The sequence below is a fragment of the Amia ocellicauda genome, chromosome 8 (assembly GCF_036373705.1).
Source record: "Amia ocellicauda isolate fAmiCal2 chromosome 8, fAmiCal2.hap1, whole genome shotgun sequence".
NCBI lineage: Eukaryota > Metazoa > Chordata > Actinopteri > Amiiformes > Amiidae > Amia > Amia ocellicauda.
The window spans coordinates 25,122,414-25,144,272 of NC_089857.1; the positions used below are offsets into that span (position 1 = coordinate 25,122,414).

General features: G+C 36.4%; 1 protein-coding gene across 2 annotated transcripts in view; it reads left to right on the forward strand.

Moving 5' to 3' along the window:
* Positions 1–21,859, forward strand: part of ccbe1 (collagen and calcium binding EGF domains 1) — a 72,071-nt gene that overhangs the window by 48,468 nt on the left and 1,744 nt on the right. The window contains exons 3-10 of one of the 2 annotated variants that reach the window (XM_066710780.1): positions 1,394–1,446; positions 2,770–2,904; positions 7,964–8,101; positions 10,302–10,408; positions 17,016–17,115; positions 18,743–18,882; positions 19,655–19,680; positions 20,646–20,681. In XM_066710780.1, coding sequence (XP_066566877.1) covers positions 1,394–1,446; positions 2,770–2,904; positions 7,964–8,101; positions 10,302–10,408; positions 17,016–17,115; positions 18,743–18,882; positions 19,655–19,680; positions 20,646–20,681 — 735 coding nt within the window. Of the gene's footprint in view, positions 1–1,393; positions 1,447–2,769; positions 2,905–7,963; positions 8,102–10,301; positions 10,409–17,015; positions 17,116–18,742; positions 18,883–19,644; positions 19,681–20,645; positions 20,682–21,859 lie in introns of both variants that reach the window. The other variant, XM_066710779.1, reaches the window with a different exon arrangement.

The window sequence follows — 21,859 nt, forward strand, 5'->3', positions numbered from 1 at the left end:
TGTGAAAAGGGAAAAACATCCAGTATGCGGCAGTCCTGTGGGCGAAAATGCCTTGTTGATGCTAGAGGTCAGAGGAGAATGGGCCGACTGATTCAAGCTGATAGAAGAGCAACTTTGACTGAAATAACCACTCGTTACAACCGAGGTATGCAGCAAAGCATTTGTGAAGCCACAACACGTACAACCTTGAGGCGGATGGGCTACAACAGCAGAAGACCCCACCGGGTACCACTCATCTCCACTACAAATAGGAAAAAGAGGCTACAATTTGCACAAGCTCACCAAAATTGGACAGTTGAAGACTTGAAAAATGTTGCCTGGTCTGATGAGTCTCGATTTCTGTTGAGACATTCAGATGGTAGAGTCAGAATTTGGCGTAAACAGAATGAGAACATGGATCCATCATGCCTTGTTACCACTGTGCAGGCTGGTGGTGGTGGTGTAATGGTGTGGGGGATGTTTTCTTGGCACACTTTAGGCCCCTTAGTGCCAATTGGGCATCGTTTAAATGCCACGGCCTACCTGAGCATTGTTTCTGACCATGTCCATCCCTTTATGACCACCATGTACCCATCCTCTGATGGCTACTTCCAGCAGGATAACATAGCACCATGTCACAAAGGTTGAATCATTTCAAATTGGTTTCTTGAACATGACAATGAGTTCACTGTACTAAACTGGCCCACACAGTCACCAGATCTCAACCCAATAGAGCATCTTTGGGATGTGGTGGAACGGGAGCTTCGTGCCCTGGATGTGCATCCCACAAATCTCCATCAACTGCAAGATGCTATCCTATCAATATGGGCCAACATTTCTAAAGAATGCTTTCAGCACCTTGTTGAATCAATGCCACGTAGAATTAAGGCAGTTCTGAAGGCGAAAGGGAGTCAAACACAGTATTAGTATGGTGTTCCTAATAATCCTTTAGGTGAGTGTATATATATAATATTAAGCTTATCTTGAAATATCTTGGGATCAATAAACCACCATGCAATATTACACATTGAAATTTCAAAGTTAGAAATCTTGAGAATGGAAGAATGTCAAATAATCTTTGATAGCCGTCCCACAGTGACCTGAGGTAAATACAGATGGGCATCCAAAGTATAGCACATGCAAGCCAGAAAAAGAAAGGAAACCTGGCATATACATTTGTCTAGACTACACAAAGTACATAGGATTTACATTAAATCAGAAAATAAAAAAAGCAGTTGATAACTATGAGTATGGCTGCATATCAGATTGAAAGATTTATTTATACTAATGCACTGAGTTTTCTAATAAACTATACCATATGTAAGTGTAAATTCATAATATTTAGACAATGCTAGCCAGGTTACTAGGCAGTGATATACACTAATTTTCACAGATGTTTTGTTTTTCTTTGCAGGAAACAATGCTGTGAAGGTTTTAAATTTGTGCTTGGACAATGCATTCCAGAAGGTATTACACATTGCCAGCTAATGATATAGCAAGTGCAAATGTTTCTCTTTTTATGTGGTTATACTGAAGGCTTTCTTCCTAGTAGTTTCCAATTTTACATAATCTTGCCTTCAGGAGGAAAATTACGTTATTTTTGATTTCTCCTGTACTATAACCAGTACCGCTATTGAAATTATTCCATTTGAGTTCAGTGAAAAACAGCTTTGTTCTGCTGAGCTGGTTAACACCCTCTCATGGATATTGAATTTGTGAAGTGTTATTTAATTGATTAGAAATGTATCTTTTAAGAGAAATGTTGGCCTCCGTGTTTATTCATACCGTTAAGTTGCAACCAAAGGTGATTTAACAGAAGAAATGCAAGTGCACAATCCTTGATTTTCCTCTAATATATATGCAATATTTAAAATTGTAATACTAACTAACAATACTAACTAATTTTTAAACTAAAATTGTAATACTAACACTGCACAAAGCAACATGGGCTGGCAACAGGCATTACAGGAGTTACATTTTTGTTATATATCACCATAAAACATAGTCCCCAAGTGTCACTGAGATGCAGTTTGACTTGTTTTAGTATTGAGTTGTGACAAGAGGCTTCTTTCCTGCAAAATTCATGTAGCTGGCATGTTCTACTATGTATCCTGATGATCTGCGATGATACCAGACTCTCTTGGAGATCAGCAGCCGTATTCCTTGCAATTGGGCTTGCCTCCCAAAGCACTTTTCTCATAGCACGTGATACTGTCTTTCATCCTCTTCCAAGCAAGTAGCCTTGAACGTCTTGATGATGGAGACAATAGTGTAAACTTGTAGGTTCAGCATCATGTGACTTTTTTTGTAGCCATCACCCAACTTCAGATCAGTGACCTTTTTGCAGGATTTTAAGATATTTGCAGGTATATCTTATGCCATTATTTGTAAAACAAATGATGTTGCTCTGTGCAGTATTGCTGTTATTATTATTTTTTACATATTTTCATTTATATGAGCTAAAAGTAATTTTTTGTTGTTGTTACAATTTATAAAGGGTATGGATATATCTGGAGGCCACTGTGTGTATCATAGGCCAGATTAAATCAAAACATTGACCCACCCGCTAATAGAAAACTACAGAACTGTACTCAGTTGCGGCTTCATTTTCAGTATGATGACACTTTCTTCTAATAATAAATCTAACCGCTATAATGTACAGGTTTGTAGTTTGCTATTAGCGGGTGGGTCAAAGTTTTGATTTAATCCAGCCCCATATTTGTTTTGTGTTTCATAAATTTTTTGTCTTATATTTCATTCAGATCGTATTTCTTCTGTATTCTGTTTCAGACTATGATGTATGTGCAGGAGCCCCATGTGAACAGCAGTGCACTGATCATTTCGGCAGGGTGCTTTGTACCTGCTATGCTGGATACCGCTATGACAGGGAGCGACACAGAAACAGGGAGAAGCCGTACTGCCTTGGTGAGAGAAATTACAAAGCAGTGGTTTCATAGGGACAAGTGATCAGTCTTCCTTTACTTACTGAGTTTTCTATGCATATTTGCCAAAAGTGACTGTGGTGTATTGTGTGTGTGTGTTTTTCCCCCAACGCAATTGACTGTATTTGCATCTATGCCACAAATAGCCTTATTAGTCTGCAAAGTTTGCAGGTAACTTGTGGTGACCTCAAAACCTGGTTGTCTGTCAAAAATGTCAGGCTTTTATTTAAATGTGTCCTTTGAAGCAGATCAAAGAGACTGTTATGTAATCATCTCATCAGCTATTGGATAAATAGAAATGATCCCTCAACCTTATTTGTCAATCATGTCCATTCTGTAATTGATTATTTTTCTCTTAACTAGATATTTAAAACCCCCTCCCAAAAAAAAAATGTATAAAGCTGATGTTATTTCTTTTCATGCATAAATATGTAAATAAATGGATAAAAGTGAAAGAAAGACCTTTGTTTAGCAATGGATTCCACAGATATTTTGTAGTTAAAAAATAACAATGTTAATTACTTAGTTTTTTTTTTTTTTTAATAATAGCACAATATTATTCTGTGCAATACGTGAGCTTTCCGTGAAAATGCATCTGTGACCTTCGAAGTCCTTCATTACTAGATATTTTATAATAAGCCAGTAGTGGTGTTTTGTTAACTTAATAATCATTCTTTAGATCTTCTGCATTGGATTAGCTTGATTAACTGTTTGAGGTTTGTGACTGCAAACCTTTTGAATTGGTAGGACTTTAGCAAGGATTGGCAAACTAAGCTGATCACATATCTCTGATTACAGTGGCAAAAAGCAAGGGGGCAGATAGATGTATTTTACTTGTGAGGTGTGCTTCTTCTCAATAGCACAAAAGCTAACTTAGCCTCATTCTATTTCATCAGTTATGTTTTTCTGTGCTATTTGTATTGATATACACAGCTGGAGAATGTGCTGCTGCTGTTTGCTATCAGCCAAGATCTGTGCCATGATTATCCAAAATTCTTGTGCCCAATATGTAGCTTTGCAGGTCAGCAAGGTTCCAGACACTGCTCTGGGAATTATTAACAAAGATCTTTAATACATTTCATAAATGTTTTGATCAGTATAGAAAAGAAAAAGCTGAAGAAGGCTTTCAAAATGTATGGATGGAAATTTCTCAAGCCTTTTCCCCATTTGTAATTGAATCAAACAAGGCTGTGTTCTATTTTATACCCTGCTCTATGTTTCAGGCGTGTTGATGTTCTGGTTAATTTGTTAGTCAATCATTATTTTATTTGTGGGGGGGTACAGTGTGTTCTAGTTCACAGAGACTGGAGTGGTCTGGAGGGTACGTAGGGAGATATTAGAGTTTGGTTTGGTACCTGGGTGCAGTCTGTTAGAGACAGCTGTAAGTCTAATGGGGCCAAGAAAGGGACTTTGACAACACAAGCTAAGTAAGCAAGATCAATCTTGAACTGCATGTGAACCATGCGTGATTGGAAGCCAGTGGAGAGAGAAGAGCAGTGGAGTAGCATGACCAAATTAGGGTAAGGAGAACACCAGGTGAGCAGTAGAGTTCTGAATGAGCTGGTGTGTGTTGGCCAATGCCAGAAGATATGCAATGAAGAAGTTGCAGTAGTCTAGGCCAGTGGTTCTCAAAATGGGGGGAATGTATCTAGGGTGGGGGGCCATTGAGAAACGTCAGTAAAAAGATGTACTGCATAAATGTTTTTAAATAATAATACTTTGGTTGCCTTAGCCTCTAGATGGTATTGTATATTTGACCTATTATTTGTAGCTACTATGGTACACACAGAGTGTGTTACCAGAGTAACTGCTACATGCTTACTGATTATATGTACACGTGCAGCCAAACATCTTTTGCAATTTTGCTCAAATTACCAAGGGCTGCAGTGGGAATACTGTGTTGGTGTACAGATGGGTCTGGTGCTATGATGGGGGGATTAAGGCACCCCAGGTTATTTTCACACACTGTTTCATACACTGGGAAGAGCTGGCTACCAAGGAACAGAGCTGAACAGAATAAATGTGTTAAGGTTCATCCCATGAATTTAAGGTTGATTTCAATCTTATGCAAAGAAATGGGATCAGAAAACAAACTGTTACTCCCCCATACAGATGTTAGATGGCTGTCTTGAGGAATAATCCTGCAGCATTTGTTTGAACTGAAAGATACATTATTGATTCCTTCTTGATACCGGATCACCCTATTTAAAGCACCTGTCTGATTTGAAATGGCTTTTAAATTTGGCCTACTTAACAGACATCTTTGAGAAATTGAATGTGCTGAATATTTAACTTCAAGGTCCACTAACATTCTGCCATTACCTGATAAAAGCAATGGCGTCTTGATGAAACTGGAGCGCTGGACAGGACGAGCAGAAGGCAGTAATGTGGAAGTGTTCCCTGTGCTGGACAAGGTTTTGGAGGATAATGAGCTTGAACTTGAAATCATGAAATAATTATCACTCGTCAGCTCAAACAGCTCCATAGCCACTTCCAGGAATATATCCAGGAACTGAATCTTCACCAGCATGACTGGATTCAACAACTGTTTGCAACCACCTCTGCCAGCAATCTGTCATCATAGGCAGGAGACTCCCTCTCTGACTCATTAAATGACCCATCACTCAACAGTGTATACTGAATTTTGTCTGTCAGTCACTGGGACATATCCAGAATTATCAGAAAAACACATTGAATATCCAAATTCCTTTGGCTTCTACCTACTTGTGCGAAATAGCCATAGTTTACTTAAACAAAAAACAGCCACAACTTCAAGTGGAAGACATTCTTGGTACAACCATTGTTTTTGTTTTTCTCTGGGAGTGGCAGAACTGTGACAGAAAAGATATGGGGTAAGGTCAAGCGGCTGCATGTAGTTCGGTTCTCTTCTATTCAGTTTCAGGAATCCAGCTAAGCAGGCAAAAAAAGGAGAGTCAAGTTTAAGGAGGGGAGGGCAGGGTGAGAGGTGAGGGTATGGAGGGAGTTGAGAATAGAGGAGAGTTAACCTGTTAGCAGGGTTAAAAGAGAGTTGTGAAAAGTAGCTGAAAGGAGGGAGTTGAGTGAGAGCAGAGGAAGCAGGGGAAAGAACAGCGGTTGTGGTGGAGGGTGACAGTGGGAGTAGGCCGAGTAGGGAGAGATTGAAGAGACAGCAAGAAGGAGGTGAAATATTGGTTAAAGATGTCGACACAGAGTGACAAAGGTGGTGCAGGGGCAGTAGGCCCTAAAGAAGGTGAGGACCAGTTGACGGCCAGCTTTGTGTGTTGGGGGATGGAGAAAAAGAAGATAAAGGAGTGAAGGAGAGGAAGAATACCAGGAGAGTGGGTGGGGTTGGAACAATACTACTAGTAGACAGAGAAGGCAGGGAGGAGACAAGGTGTATGTAGCAGGACATAGGGTGTGGGCAGCAGAGACAGCACAGTTATCTCATGAGATCCAGTTTTCAGTAAATGCGAGAGGTGAGCAGGGTGAGAGTTCCAGAGGGCACCACAATGAGTGTGGGAGCGGAGAGGCAGAGGCAGAGGGATGAGCTTATAGGGGTTAGGATAACAGTGGGTTACACATACACATTAGGATTGATGTATCAACTACAGTCCAAAACTAAGACCTCTGATTAACCTGTGTGACAACAGGGGAGGCTGGCACAGCATCTAGCCTCTTCGAAATAAGTGAGATCTTGGGTTGAGGCAGTGATTTGTGGTGGAATTCAGGTTTATTATGTACAGTGTCCCAAGGTGAGTGAAAACAACACCCAACTCAAAACAAAACTTGGCTTCTCTTTGAGCGCTACCTTTACTTTTAAGGTGACCCTTTTTGTGCAGCTAAGCAGCTTCTTGGCACAAAAAAACACAATTAAACAAACACAGCCATATTGTATTTTTTTTTTTTTTGTCACAGTCCAAAATGCAATACCTTGCACCAGCTCCGTGAAGTTGCCCCCCCCCCCCCCCCCCTTGCACACTTACAGCACAAACAATAAATTCCATATCTTTAATTTCTGTTACAATTGTGCCGGTTTGTGCCGTTGAAATAAACATGTGTGCCGCTTTGGATTTGAAGATATTAACATTTAACATCTGCTTCGTACAAAGCTTTTTCATGATCTGGATCTAGTGAGCCCAGATCTGATCCTGTTTTTTGATCCTGTTTTTTGATCCTGTTAGTACTAGGACTGTAGCCCACTGTGTTTGTTATTCATATATGAGTTTTAGCAAAAATAATGTAATTATAATTTAATATTTAATATTAGAATAGCTGAAACATTAGTTTAAACGGCACAAACGTAGCACAAAGGAAATATATATGTTTGGTTTGATTCTGTTGTTGTGGGGGGGCTGAGTGATGTCACTCGCCGAAAATAAATAAATGTTAATATCTTCAAAACCAAAGCAGCACAAACGTTTATTTCAACGGCACAAACCAGCACAAACGTAGCACAAACAGAAGGTATGGAATTTGTGCTGTAAGTGGGCGGGCCAACTTCATGGAGCTCCTTGTTCTTTGTCTGCTGTTGCTGTCATCTTGCCTAAATCTATCTTGCCTTACTAAATTCAGAATTCAACATAATAAAGCTACCACAAACAGTCTCCAAGACCATGACAAATATAAAATCTGGAACATAATTTGAAAAACAGGTGAACTTCTACTGAATTTGTTTTGCAGTCCAAACCTTACATTATGGCTAAATTAGCAGGCTACAGAGATTAGTTTTCATACATTAGATTGTTTTGTGTGCCTGTGTGTGTATTTGTTTTTCTTGGATTTAACATTGGTTTCACTTACTAACAGAATTATAACTGAAATGAATTATGTATATAAGAATTCAAAAGTTTGTGTATTTTAATCTGTTCGACAGCAAGTGTTTTAAAGCCCAACTATGACAAATAGACTTGGTGGGGGTGTTACAGAGAGTTCCAAATAGATAGACTTCTCAGATCCTTCACATGTCCGCCTTTATCCTTCATTCCCCAACACTTAAGTCCTTCATGAAAACCTATTACATATGACATTCTCTAAACCCAATTTAATCCATTTCCTTTTTGCAGACATTGATGAATGTGCCAATAAAAATGAGACAGTTTGCTCTCAGATCTGTATCAACACTCCAGGGAGCTACAGATGTGAATGTGAGAGAGGGTACTTTATAGAGGAGGATGGGAAATCCTGTACAAAAGGGGAAAGGGGTAAGACTTTTGTGAACATGTGTTTTCTGCTTTCATGCCTTCAATTAGGCATAATATTCTATACCTGGTGCCAACTTCTCTAATCCAAAAATGTTGTTCTGTGATGTATTGCTTTTATGATTTCTTTGTTCAACAGTTTTCTTTGGATGCAGACTCGACTCCTGCAATTGTAAATACCACAAATAGACCATTCCTTTGTTTTTCCTTTCACATGAAGCCAAACAACTACTTCTATAAATGTAACATTTCCCATTAGTTTGATTCTCATGGTGAAACACTATTATTATTATTATTATTATTATTATTATTATTATTATTATTATTATTATTATTATTATTATCATTGTTATTATTTAATACTTAGCAGATGCCCTTACCCAGTGCAACATACAGTTTTCACAAGGAATATTTTCTAAAACATTACAAAGTGCAGGAAAAGCAATCAGAAAAAAATACAATAGTTAAAATATAAAAGACACACTGTTAAATGTTACTATGATCCAGTGGCTTAAATATTGCTGTATAAAATATTGTTGTCTGTCACAGGCTCTTGGATATAATGGGTTGGCAAAATCTTCAATGTTTGATGCCTGCATGTTTCTCATGTTACAAATGTTATCCAGCTTTCCATCATCCAGTACTTGTTCTTTTACATCGAGTTAACAGGAATTGTATTTATTAAGACAGAGATCTGCGACCCTGAACCTCAGAATCATCTGGTTTTTGTTCCAGTTGAAGCAATTGAACTTGGAGCAGTTATTTGCTTTAATAGTATCATTTTTTTCCAGTACCTTCTCACTGACTATGTAACTTTCACTACAGAATTGTTGTTGGTTAAAAAACCTTGACAAATCTATGACATTCACACAATACAATAATTAGACTATTTTCCTTTGTAATCCTAATATCTAAAACACCTCACCTCTATTTGACAAGTCATATACTTCTCTCTATGTTTAAAAATACCCTGTGTCCCATGAAAATAGCAGGGCCCAGATATCAGCTAATTTAAGTTTTGCTGAATTAATCATAATCTCTTCTCAACAGTGTGCAAGCTTGGTCTCATGAAGTAGTAAAATAACATTTTCAAAAGATCTGTGGGCTGTTTCTTGTTTATTATCGTTTCTTTCCATCAGCCTAATGATCCACATAAAACATTCAGCTGTATGAATTGAGAATCATGTGATAAAACTCATGTGACTAATCAAATAAGTAAAACATTAGAACCATGGATATCCGAAAATTGACATTTATACATTTTAGATCAAATCTAAATTCTGGTCACTTCTGGTAATGTTGATGGTTGATGTGTTGATTTTATTTACTACTTGTACACATATAACTCAGATAGTTCTATCTCTTTCTTGCACCTCACTTATCCAAGTCAAGTGGTGAGTGGGAGAATACCTTTGGCAACTCAATTCAGCATATTTTTGCAGTTGATAAAGCAGGGCTGGCCAACCCTGGTCCTAGAAAGCCACAGTATCTTCCGTTCTTTATTATGAACATTTTCAAATAAATCAAGTTTGCAAGTTTTGTCCTATTCTTCTTTTTGGTAATATTGTTTCTTTTGTGCTTCCACAACATCTGAGATATTCACTTAATGTAATAAATCTGTAGTATGTTCATATGTCTATATGTTTATAACCTTCATAATAATTCAAACAAATGTTATAGAAATAAGATTACATTTTAAACACACCCAAAAATCATAAACTCTACACCAAGTGCTAAATGTTTGCTTTCGGTAGATGGGGAAAAGAAATGTCAAGCAGAGAGCCACTATTTAGGTAGGCCTAGTAGAAGCAAAATCACACAAGCTAATCAAATCCACATATAAACTTTATATTGCTGTGTGCACATATATATATATAGATGATATATGAGTATTACTATTATTAGTATAATTTATCTGTCATAACAATTTTTTCTTTGTACTGATTTTTATTAACAATATGGCCTCATTCCAATACAATTGTCTGTATAATTCAATTTATAAAAACTAGCATTATTAATGCAAAGTAGTGGCAAGTATTATGTATTTTTATTTATATATTCATGTATGTATTAATTTATATTATGTATGTGTTTTATTGGCTGACTTTGATTTATATATATAGTATAAACAATGGGGAAGCATTGAATGATAAATAATGATACATTTCGTAAGTTAATTATCTGCATTTTTGTGATTTCACAGCTAGTCACTTTCAAAAGTCTGATAATGTGATGAAAGCTGGGACGTGTTCAGCTACATGTGAGGACTTTCATCAGATAAAGATGACAGTTCTGCAACTGAAACAGAAGGTCAGTAGGTGAATTATGTTGGAGTGCAGCACTTTCAAGTCACTATAAATCTCAGATTTTACAGAAATGTGACAAAAGTGGGGCTACTTAACATGAAAATCAACAATATTCTACAGTTTTAGTTAAATAAAATAACACACTGTGATCACAGGCTTTTTCAAAGGGCAGTCCCAATCCATTACATAACACATACCTGGCAACATTTCAAGAATTAAATACTGTGGATTTATTTTTTGATTCTCTTGTGATTTTGCCAACCCCCCACTATAAAGTATTATGAACTATACAAATAACACTTTAAGACTTTTATATTTTGTATACATTTTCTGTTAATAAAAATGTTATATTTATATTTTATAGACAAGATAATATTGTGTTAAATGTTAATGCCATAGTCAAACCACATTTTTTGAGCACTTATTCATACATTAGTTCTTACTATTCTTACTATTTGTCAAAAAGAAATGTTGTTACAAAGGTTAATGATTGATTGAACTGGATTATGTATCCTAAACTGCTGTAAATAAGGTAGATTTAACTGAAAAAAACAAGAGAGTATCGGGCCATAGCCAAAAGCTGAAACGTTGTCAGGTAAGACACCATACTTTTCTGAGATGTCATCTAATCATATAATTTAGCTACCACTTCATAACTACACTTGGCTGAAATGTTCAGTGGTTAATAAACAGCAACATTGCTAGACAACTGAGTGCAATATGTATTAATAGCTTCATTATTTAAACATTATAAAGCACTTCAGGGAATATTCTTAAAACTTTTACACAATCCTTGTAAATTTGAAAATTGTACTGAAACCCTACTAAAATAAGAAAACTATACATAACATTTGGCTTATGCAAAATGTTATTGTCCTTTTAAAATGGAAATATATCAGCCTTTTACCTCTGATACTGTCATGAAATATTAATACAGGACTCCATAGTAAGTTAGCATAGCTATTAAGGTCAAAGGTCAAATACAATGATGGAAACAGTTGCTTTAGAGGGGGTGGGGCTAAAATGCAGTACTCTTCTCCCTTAGTGTGATGTCACCCAAGGAGTATTCATGCACTGAGATTGGCAAGTCTTACATTTTTTGGTTTATTGATTAATTTATTTTTTCAAACATTTGAATTTAAATGTGCTTTACTTTTTTGCAGCAGCAGATGTTGAGAAACAGTAAAATAACAATACATTAATAAAATGAATTCTGGATCAACTTGTGCAGCTGTACTTCAGCTACACTTAACCAAAGGCCAAGTATATAAACATAATTTAACATGGGATTCAGCAAAGATCTTTCTTTCTTTTTTTTGGTAAGCAAAATAAAATATCCAAAAGCTAATATAAGTTAAACTTTGATGTATAGTTCCCCAGTCTACAATTACTTAAAATGCATAATTTATGTAAATACAACTTTGGCATAAAAGTAAACTATTCTGTTTTGTTTAAATATACAAATAAGGTTATAGTCTGTATTTAAACCTAGCCATTTTATAATTGTTTTTCCTGTTGCTGTTATATACAGTGGCTCTCAAAAGTATTCACCCCCCCTTGGACGTTTCCACATTTCATTGTGTTCCAACATGAAATCAGAATGGATTTAATCAGTTTTTGCCACTTATCAACACAGAAAATGTCCAAAATGTCAAAGTGAAAAATACAATCTGCAAATTGTTCTAAATTAATTACAAATACAAAACAGAAAATGATTGAATGCATAAGTAATTACCCCCTTCAGTCAACCTTTGTCAGCAATTACAGCCATGAGTCTATGTGGATAAGGCTCTACCAGCTTTGCACATCTGGACACAACATTTTTTGCCCATTCTTCTTTTCAAAATTGCTCAAGCTCCATCAAGTTGAATAGGGACCTTTGGTGAACAGTAATGTTCAGCTCTTTCCACATATTCTCAATTGGATAGAGGTCCGGGCTTTGACTGGGCCACTCCAGGACTTTGACCTTTTTGTTTTTAAGCCACTACAGTGTGGCTTTGGCTGTGTGTTTGGGGTCATTGTCCTGCTGGAAGATGAAGTCCCAGGTCTCTTGCAGACTTCAGCAGGTTTTCCAGGATTTCGCTGTACTTTGCTGCATCCATTTTGCCCTCTAACTTTCCAAGGTTTCCAAGTCCTGAACCAGAGAAGTATCCCCATAGCATGATGCTGCCACCACCATGCTTCACAATAGGGATGGTGTTCTCAGGATTAGGTGTGGTGTTAGGCTTGCGCCAAATTTAGAGCTTAGCGGTGAGGCCAAAAAGCTCTATTTCGGTTTCATCAGACTATAGAATCTTCCTCCACTTGGCAAACTCTGGCCAAGATTTGATGTGAGTTTTTTTCAACAAAAAAGGCCGCTTTTGTGAAGTACCCAGGCTTTTGTTGCAGTATGCGCAGTGTTTCCCAGCTCAGCCGTGGAAGACTGTAACTCCTTTAGACGTGCCATAGGCCTCTTGGTGGCCTCCCTGACTAGTTCTCAACTGGATGGCCTGATCTAGGCAGATTCACAGTTGTGCCATAAATTTTACTGTGCTGCAGGGGATATTCAATGCCTTGGAAATGTTTTTATATCTTAACCCTGATTGGTGCTTTTAAAGAACCATATTCCGGATTTGATTTGAATGTGCCTTCGTCTTCATGATGTAGTTTTTGTTAGGAATTGTACTAATCAACTGTGGGACCTCCCAGAGACAGGTGTATTTAATCTGAAATCATATGACACACCTTCATTGCATAGAGGTGGACTCCATTCAATTAATTACGCGACTTCTAAAGACAAATGGTTTCACCACAGCTCAATCAGGTGTGTCATAGCAAAAGGGGTGATTACTTATGCATTCAGTTATTTTCTGTTTTGTATTTGTAATTCATTTAGAAAAATTTGCGGATTATATTTTTCACTTTGACATTATGGACATTTTCTGTGTTGATCAGTGGCAACAATGCCTGATTAAATCCATTCTGATTTCATGAAATGTGGAAAAGTCCAAGGGGGGTGAATACTTTTGAGTGCCACTGTATGTACAGTTACTAAAGTTCACCAGTGTGCAGTACTTATTATTCAAAATAAGATAGGCCATCAAATGATTACGATGTGTATGAAATGATGAATGTTATTATTGAGCAGGAGAGAGACTTTTGCCAAATAAATTTCCTACCAGAATAAGATACCAGATACCAGTCTGTCATTACAAGTTTAACCATGTCTCCAAGGACTTTTTCTGGTTTTATATTTCTTACATAGATGCAATCTAAAAAGTGCTTTATATATAGATGCATGAAATTATGCAAAGAATAGTAAGAAAGGGGCAATAATTATTTGTATATTATTTTAAGATAGGAGTTTCTTGGCAGTATCACCAGTAGAAAAGGAGGAAGAAGTCATTCTTACCAGTTGTCACTTTTCTTTTGTTTTGCTTTTAGAAGAATTCGTACCATGTTTCTACAGATAGAGTTGGTTGACAAAACAATCACTATAGATTTTTTATCTCTACCACCTCATAAAACTTTTAACTGTACTGTCTGCAAAGTTAAATCTATAAATTAAATCAATAAAATGTTTAATTTAAAAGCATAATGCCCCCAAAACCCACAGACACCTCTCTAAAAGGAATGTGTTTGAAACTTGGATTTCAAATCAATTATGTTACTATGTGGCAGTCAAGATTATAATAAATCTGTGCATCTTTCATTATAATAATGATATTCCCCTTAAGCATTTGCAACTTGAGCCCTAGCATTTGTTTTTTCAGCATGATGATAATCTATCAATTAAATATCTTTATATACTTTTCAATGTCCCCAAAAATATTTTATATGATGTTTTTTTTTTCATTATTATTATTGCATTATGGAGGGAATATTTTTACAATTTATAAATGTAATTGAATTTTGTATTGAAGTTGAAGGAAATGTGAACAGATTATTGCCATTTTTGGATGTGAAATTGAGGTCACAAGGTCACATCCTATGATATATTTGATACCTCTCTGATAAACATCTCTGTTGCATTTTTATTTGAGATTAGGTTTTCTCCCAAATCAACAGTCAGTTCACATTTTTCAGATTTTAGTTTCAGGTGACTATATCATTTTGATCATCACAGTATCTATGAATAAACAATAAGGTTTTCATCAAATAATTTCTAGTAACATTTGCCTCTTGCATGTATTCTCAAATGTTGTCTCAACATGAGTAACTGTCAAAGTGTCAACAATATTTACTTAAATCTGGGCACAGTGTTGATGTATTGTCGATTTGCATTCTACAATGACACATTAGAGAACAATTAACATCTTCTCATCAGGGGGAAGCACTACAGAATAAGAACATAAGAACATAAGAAAGTTTACAAACGAGAGGGGGCCATTCGACCCATTGTGCTCGTTTGGTGTTTATTAATATCTAAGTGATCGAAGGATCCTATCCAGACTATTTTTAAATGTTCCCAAACTTTCAGCTTCTACCACATCGCTGGGTAGTTTATTCCAGATTGTGACGACTCTCTGTGTAAAGAAGTGTCTCCTGTTTTCTGTTTTGAATGCCTTGAAGCCCAATTTCCATTTGTGTCCCCGGGTGCGTGTGTCCCTGCTGATCTGGAAAAGCTCCTCTGGTTTGATGTGGTCGATGCCTTTCATGATTTTGAAGACTTGGATCAAGTCCCCATGTAGTCTCCTCTGTTCCAGGGTGAAAAGGTTCAGTTCCCTCAGTCTCTCCGAGTAGGACTTTCCCTTCAGACCTGGAATAAGTCTGGTTGCTCTTCTCTGAACTGCCTCTAAAGCAGCGATATCCTTCTTGAGGTGTGGTGCCCAGAACTGTACACAGTATCCAGATGAGGTCTAACTAGCGCATTGTACAATCTTAACATCACTGCCCTTGTTTTAAATTCTACACTTTTGACAATATACCCTAGCATTCTGTTTGACTTTTTTATTGCTTCCACACATTGTTTGGATGGAGAAAGTGAGGAGTCCACATAGACTCCTAGGTCTTTCTCATGCATTACTTCATCTAGATCTGTACCTCCCATAGTGTAATTATAGTGGATATTTTTGTTACCTGCATGTATTACCTTGCACTTGTCCACATTTAATTTCATTTGCCAGGTGTCAGCCCACAACTGAATATTATCTAAGTCCCTCTGAATAGCCTGTGCTGCCAAGATTGTATCTGCTGAGCCACCTATTTTAGTATCATCTGTAAATTTGACAAGTTTGCTAACTATCCCAGAGTCCAGATCATTAATATAGATTAGAAAAAGCAAAGGCCCTAGTACTGAATGCTTGTGTTAGTGCTCAGGTCATATATGTGTACGCCTAATTAATTTCCCTGCTTGCTGACATTCAGTACATATTGCTGAATAACCAAATTCCACAATATAACAAGTTGGAATTGGCTGTTTATATTACAATGTGGGCTCAGATCAAATAAAATACAAACTTGTCATCTAATACTGTGGGCAAAAGCTAAGACTGGAGTTCAACTTATATTGCTTTAGAAGCACATTCACATTATGCAAGACTCCTCTACACTTATTCAAGAGCCTAAGTACCATGACCAATTCATTCACACCATTTTGTGCTTAACCTTTTTTTAAATGGACCTACAGACAGCTGTGAATGTGATGTAGATGTTAGGGCTAACTGTGAAAGTTTGTTTGATTTTCCACTGTATTAAAAAAGTCTAAAAAATCCCAGTGCTCACATTACTGCTGTACTGGGGTTTTACAGTAGCTTTTATTTCCTATACTCCACCAAATGTTCACTGAGTGCAATATATATCAATGGAATTTTGTCTTCTGTTACGACTGCATTTTCAGGTGCAGATACATGATGATATAGTGTATGTCAATCAGCCACAAATGAATGTATTAACACAAAAGTGTTGCAAAAAAATACTTAAAAAAAAATCCACTAACTGGCAACACCCAATTTAGCAGTGGTGTGGTCAGTTTGACAAAGTGTTATGTTGAAGGCAATTATGCTACAACTTTCCATAATTACCCACCTTCAAACAGAGGAAAGGTTGTTGATGTTAGAGTTGAAACGGCCTGTATCTGTTAGGAAGCTAGAGTGATGCGTGAATCGAGCTGCAAAAGAGTGATTAGTGTAGCCCTGGGGGAAGCAGTCTGGAATTGTTGCCAGCCCCTCACCTGGCAGTACTTCTTGTTCAGCATTTCTCTCCATAGGGAAGAAAATACAAGATTTGTACTAACTTTCAAATGGACATTTATTAGTACTCCAGATGTTGCTCCAATGACGTCATAACCAAATGCAATCAGGCTGAATTAGGAAACGTTTGCACAAAATACTCGTACTATAGAAAAATAAATAGGCATATCTGAATTGTTTGAACCCCCAGGCTAAAGAAAGCCATGGAAAGTGTCCGGCGTTCATTCATTTAGAATACTTTTATTATGTAATGCCATTGATTCATGAATATCCATACATCGTGAAATTACCTTAATCTGTTCCTCTGTTCTTCCTTTGAAAAATGATCTCTTAGGGAATATCTCTCCGTTAAGTCTTAATTCTTAAAATCTTTATTTATTTTTATGAATATTTGTACTTTTTTAGAAGCAATAAAACAACTTTTTTTTATTCCTGACCTAGATTGCCTTGTTGCCCAATAATGATGAATTTAACAAACAGATGACAAGTGAAAAGATGCATTCATATATCCCTGGACCCCCCGGACCCCCCGGCCAACCAGGTAAGCTTTATTGGGTTATAATAACCAACTGTAACCTCAGCTTCCCTTAAAATGGAACAAATTTGGTTTGCCAGGTGCCTGTAACCTTATGTTGTTGTATTATTCCTATCATAAATATTGGAGCTTTGCTGATTGCACTGTGCCCTCACATTGTGACTTGACAACATACATTCTGAAAGATGTGTATAAGCTGTGCATGGCCTGGACCTAATCAAAACTTTGACTTGTCTCCCGCTAACCAATACAAATCACAGTATATCTTCCTTCTACTTAATACAAACCTTCCATACAGTAATGTGGTTTTAATTTCAAACAGTTGTTGGCCCAATATCTCTCCTGTGTTAGTACAGGTTTTCATGCTGTAACCTGTGGTTAACACTTTCCACATTTGCGGAGTATAAACAACCAAACAAATACTAACAATTTTAAATAAATGAATAAATAAAAATACTCTGTGTGGATTAATTAAAGACTTTTCAGATACTTCCTAATTTTAAAATGCTGGTTCTAATCGACTACATTATTATATAATGACTAGACTAGACATACAGTACTTCTCTGGATCTACATATTTAGGCTTCATTAAAGTTATCTCTTTATGTACGAATTTATTGTTGGTGTCCCTCAATCCTGGTAAGAATACACTACATATCCTCACTCATGTTGAGCTTGTTGCCTTGGCAGTGGTACAACTTTGAAAATAAGCCACATTAAACAGAAGCAACAAACTAGATGTATACCGTCTTTGCACGAGTAACCATACTTTGATTGACTTCCTGGCATTCACTACGTGTTTATAGTAAATCTATTGTATTATGTGAGGTTATTTCACAAAAATAAATGCTGGAACAAATATGCAAGGAATTGAAAAACATTAGAAAATTAATGCTTTTAATAAAAACATGATAACTTTTTGCTGAATTTAATTAAACAGTGAAAATGCAGAATACTAAATATGACAGATCCCAGCAATTAAAAATGTATATAATTTAACCTCTGAAGCCTTTGTCTTAAGCTTTTAAAGGGCTCATGTTCCTGGTCAAACCTAAAATAATATTTGTAATATGAATGTATTCTTCCTATCCAATGTTATGTCTGCCTTCATCACACAAATAACAGTTTAATTCATAAAATGTTTGCAGGCTGCCTAGAGAAGGTCTTCAGGAGGTTATTTGTTATTTGTGTCTGACTATAATTATCAGTACATTCAAAACAATAACAAAAAACAAAACATGAAAAAGATACTTTGTTGTTTATCACATATACTTCACATGTTGAACTATTATGGAAATATTTTAATAACAAGCTCCTTAGATTAATACAAATATATTTTATATTTAAAATAAAAATGTAATGACAAAATTGCTAATCTGGGCTTATCACCAGTTAAGGGCTGTGCTATGTGGTCATGGGGAGTTTCTTTATACCTATGACAGCAGTTCAAATGTAATGTCTGACCTTGAGTGTGAGCCTCTATATTTTCTTTTGTTGTTGAAGCTTACCAGCTACCAAATGAAAATGATGGGCCTCCTCTCATTTGTAAAATGTCTGATGTTCTTGTGAAAATAAAGTGACTGCTGCTACAAGCTTTGGAAGCTTTTAAAGTTTTGTTTGTGATCTGATGTAGGACCCCCAGGACCAAAGGGCTCGTCAGGACAATCTGGACCACCAGGCCCTCCTGGTTTGCCTGGACCCAGGGGGATGATGGGACCTATTGGCCCTTCACCCGATTTGTCTAACATCAAACATGGAAGGCGAGGAGCAGTGGTCAGTATCACAGCCCTTCACAAGCACAAAATATGTCTTTTACAAACGAAAGTGGAGCATGCACTCATGGTGAACAGAGCTTTAGTGATTTAACAAGGTTGGTCTTTACAAAAAGTTTCCATGACAGCACAGGTAAATGGGAGACAGCTATGTAGGCTGTATAGTGTTTCTTATTATTAATGGAACATGTGCATGACTCCTACCTTAATTTTTGTAGTTTCAGTACTACAGTTTCAGTACTTAAATACATTTTTGGGGGGCTTTCAAATTTAGATCATAGTCTATTCAGCACACTGTTGCATTATAATGTAATATGTTAGATGTTCCTTGCTTTTGAATCCATGACATTAAACCCCATTGGATATAAGAATGGGGATATGAGAATGGGGATAATAAGAAAGCTTTTGACCAGTCGTGGTGATTGCATGCATACAGTACAAATAGCCTCTCTCTGGCATTTGTATTACTTCACTTCAGATGAAGTGACTTTAATTCATTCCCTAGAGGAGGCGAGGTCTTATCTGCTTTCAACAAACATCGTGTGTAGTTGGTATCTGAGCATTCCAAAGTTATACTTGCATTGTCATTCAGGACAAAATGTGAATTATCTTGCAATTCTGAGTTTCTCCCATTAGTGTGTCTCTGTAATATGTAAAAAGCTATACAGCCTAGACAGCTGATGTAATTTAATTGCAGCAATTTTCATTGATTGTGATATTTTGCGTATATTTGTCTGTTTTTGATTCTTTTGATCTTTTAAAGGGTCCACCAGGAGCTCCAGGAAGAGATGGCACAAAGGTGTGTTTTTATTTTTATGTTTCAGCTAGTATATATTACTGTAGGTACCGTAAGCAGTTGCTCATAAGTTAATAGTTTAGTAATCGGTGACTGATGCCTAAAATATTGAAATCTTTAAAGTATCTTTAAGTAACCAAATTAGGTTCTTACCCAAATTGAAAAATCTATGTTTCAGATATTTACATTTATGAATGTATTTTGTCAGACGTCATCTTGTTAAACTACTGCTAAATATGTAAAAATTAATTCTGCAATAATACTGTTCAAATCAAGCAATCTACAGGGTGCTTATAAAGTTGGTTGGCCTATTCAAACAACCATATTGTGAAAAATGTACACTGTGGAGCAGTGAAATTTGGTAAGCATACGAACAGGACCTTGGGGAACATGTTACCATGGACAATGCCTGTACACACCAGAGGGTGGTTCAGTACCAGTACCATATTTCATTGCTTCATGGTTCACAGTTTTTACGATAGAGTTGAGTGAATAAGTCAACTAACTTGGTAACAACCCTGTACGTGCATGAGATGGATATCCTACAAATGTCCTTCAGAAGATACACTGCACAGCAGTGGTACAGGCTGGTAACTGCTTTTTTTTTCTTATTTAACAGCAGTGGGTAACAATCTATCCCTTCTGCATCTGTTCCTAGTATACTCTGTGATCTGTCACACAGTCATGTTAAAAAAACTCATCATCTACTTTCTTGCTTAATTATTAGTAACTCGGCATCTTTGTTTAAAGGTTGTGTCATTTTTTCTTGATCTTTTAGCTAATGTTTTGATGCATAGCTCCACTTCACTTATAAAATATTATGTAATGTGTATAGTGTCCCTTGGAATCAGAAACAATGAATAATGTTTTGAAGTGATATAAATGTTATCTTAAAATGTGTTAGCACAGGTTGTGTTTTTTGTCATTTTGCATGCAATTCAATTTGAAATTGCATTACATTTTTGCAGGGGGAGAGAGGCACTCCTGGAGCAGTGGGACCCCCAGTAAGTGACTGTCTAACTGTTAACTTTATTATAACAATTGTGTCATTTAGTTAAATTTAACAGTTTCCTAGAATTGACTAAGCAGAAGGCATTCATGTCTGATACACAACGTTGGAATGTTTGGAGCAACTTCACATTTAGACATGATCCAAAAGCCACTCTGCCAGAAAGAGCCGAAAAATGATTTATATTACAGACAGTTAATGTGATTTTTTTTTAAATATGGAGATATCACTTTATTTTCCAAAAGCAAGTAAAAATGCAAAACTATATTTGTACCCGAGGACTCATACAAAAGCCTCCTTCCAAGATTTCACTTCTTTACCTTTTACTCCAGAGGACTACTTTAAATTATTACCCAGAGCTTTAAATTAATAATGCATGGAGACATATTTAATGGTGAAGATATATTGGAATGATACTCTCACTTTTTTAAAGATACACCTCTGAGTTTAGTAATCTAGATTTAACCCCACATGTCATTTTAAATGTAAAAGTGTTTTTTGCCCTTATTCTACTTGCTTCCGGTATGTACCAATTGCTAACTTAAATGTTGGAAACATCCCCTTCTAGTGGTGGAACTTTGAGACCTAGTGAGAGCAAGACCTCCAACAACAGCAAAAAGGAAAATTAATTCTAAGCTTCTGTGTGTGCATGGATTAGAGGGAAGGTCATTTTAGAATCACATGCATGCTTGCCTTTAGTGTGATATGGTCTTTGGTATCGTAAATCGTTTTCTACTGTGTGAATTACTTTTACTGGGTGATTATTAGGATCTGATTACAGAGCAACAACGACAGGATTTCCTTCTTTGTATTAGCATGGAATTGTATCCACATGCCTGTAATGTCATTCACCCCAGTAATCGTTGAAGAACATCTGCTGCAACAAACATTTGAGCTATCCATTTTACTAGAAGCAATGTTGTGTAAAAGTGACATTCAACTTTTTTTCATATTCGTTTCCCAGAATGAAATTATTTTTCATGCTGAAAAATGTAAATGCTGTAGAGTGAGTGCATTTGGCATGTACTCTAGATTAATTTGAATACCTTGCTTCCCTCTCTGCTTTGTATCATAAAAATACCAAGTTAATGATGAGAATGTTTAAAGTATAAGCAAAGAGAACATGATTGCATTATTTAAGTGGTGAAATTATTTTACTTTGGAAATATAAAC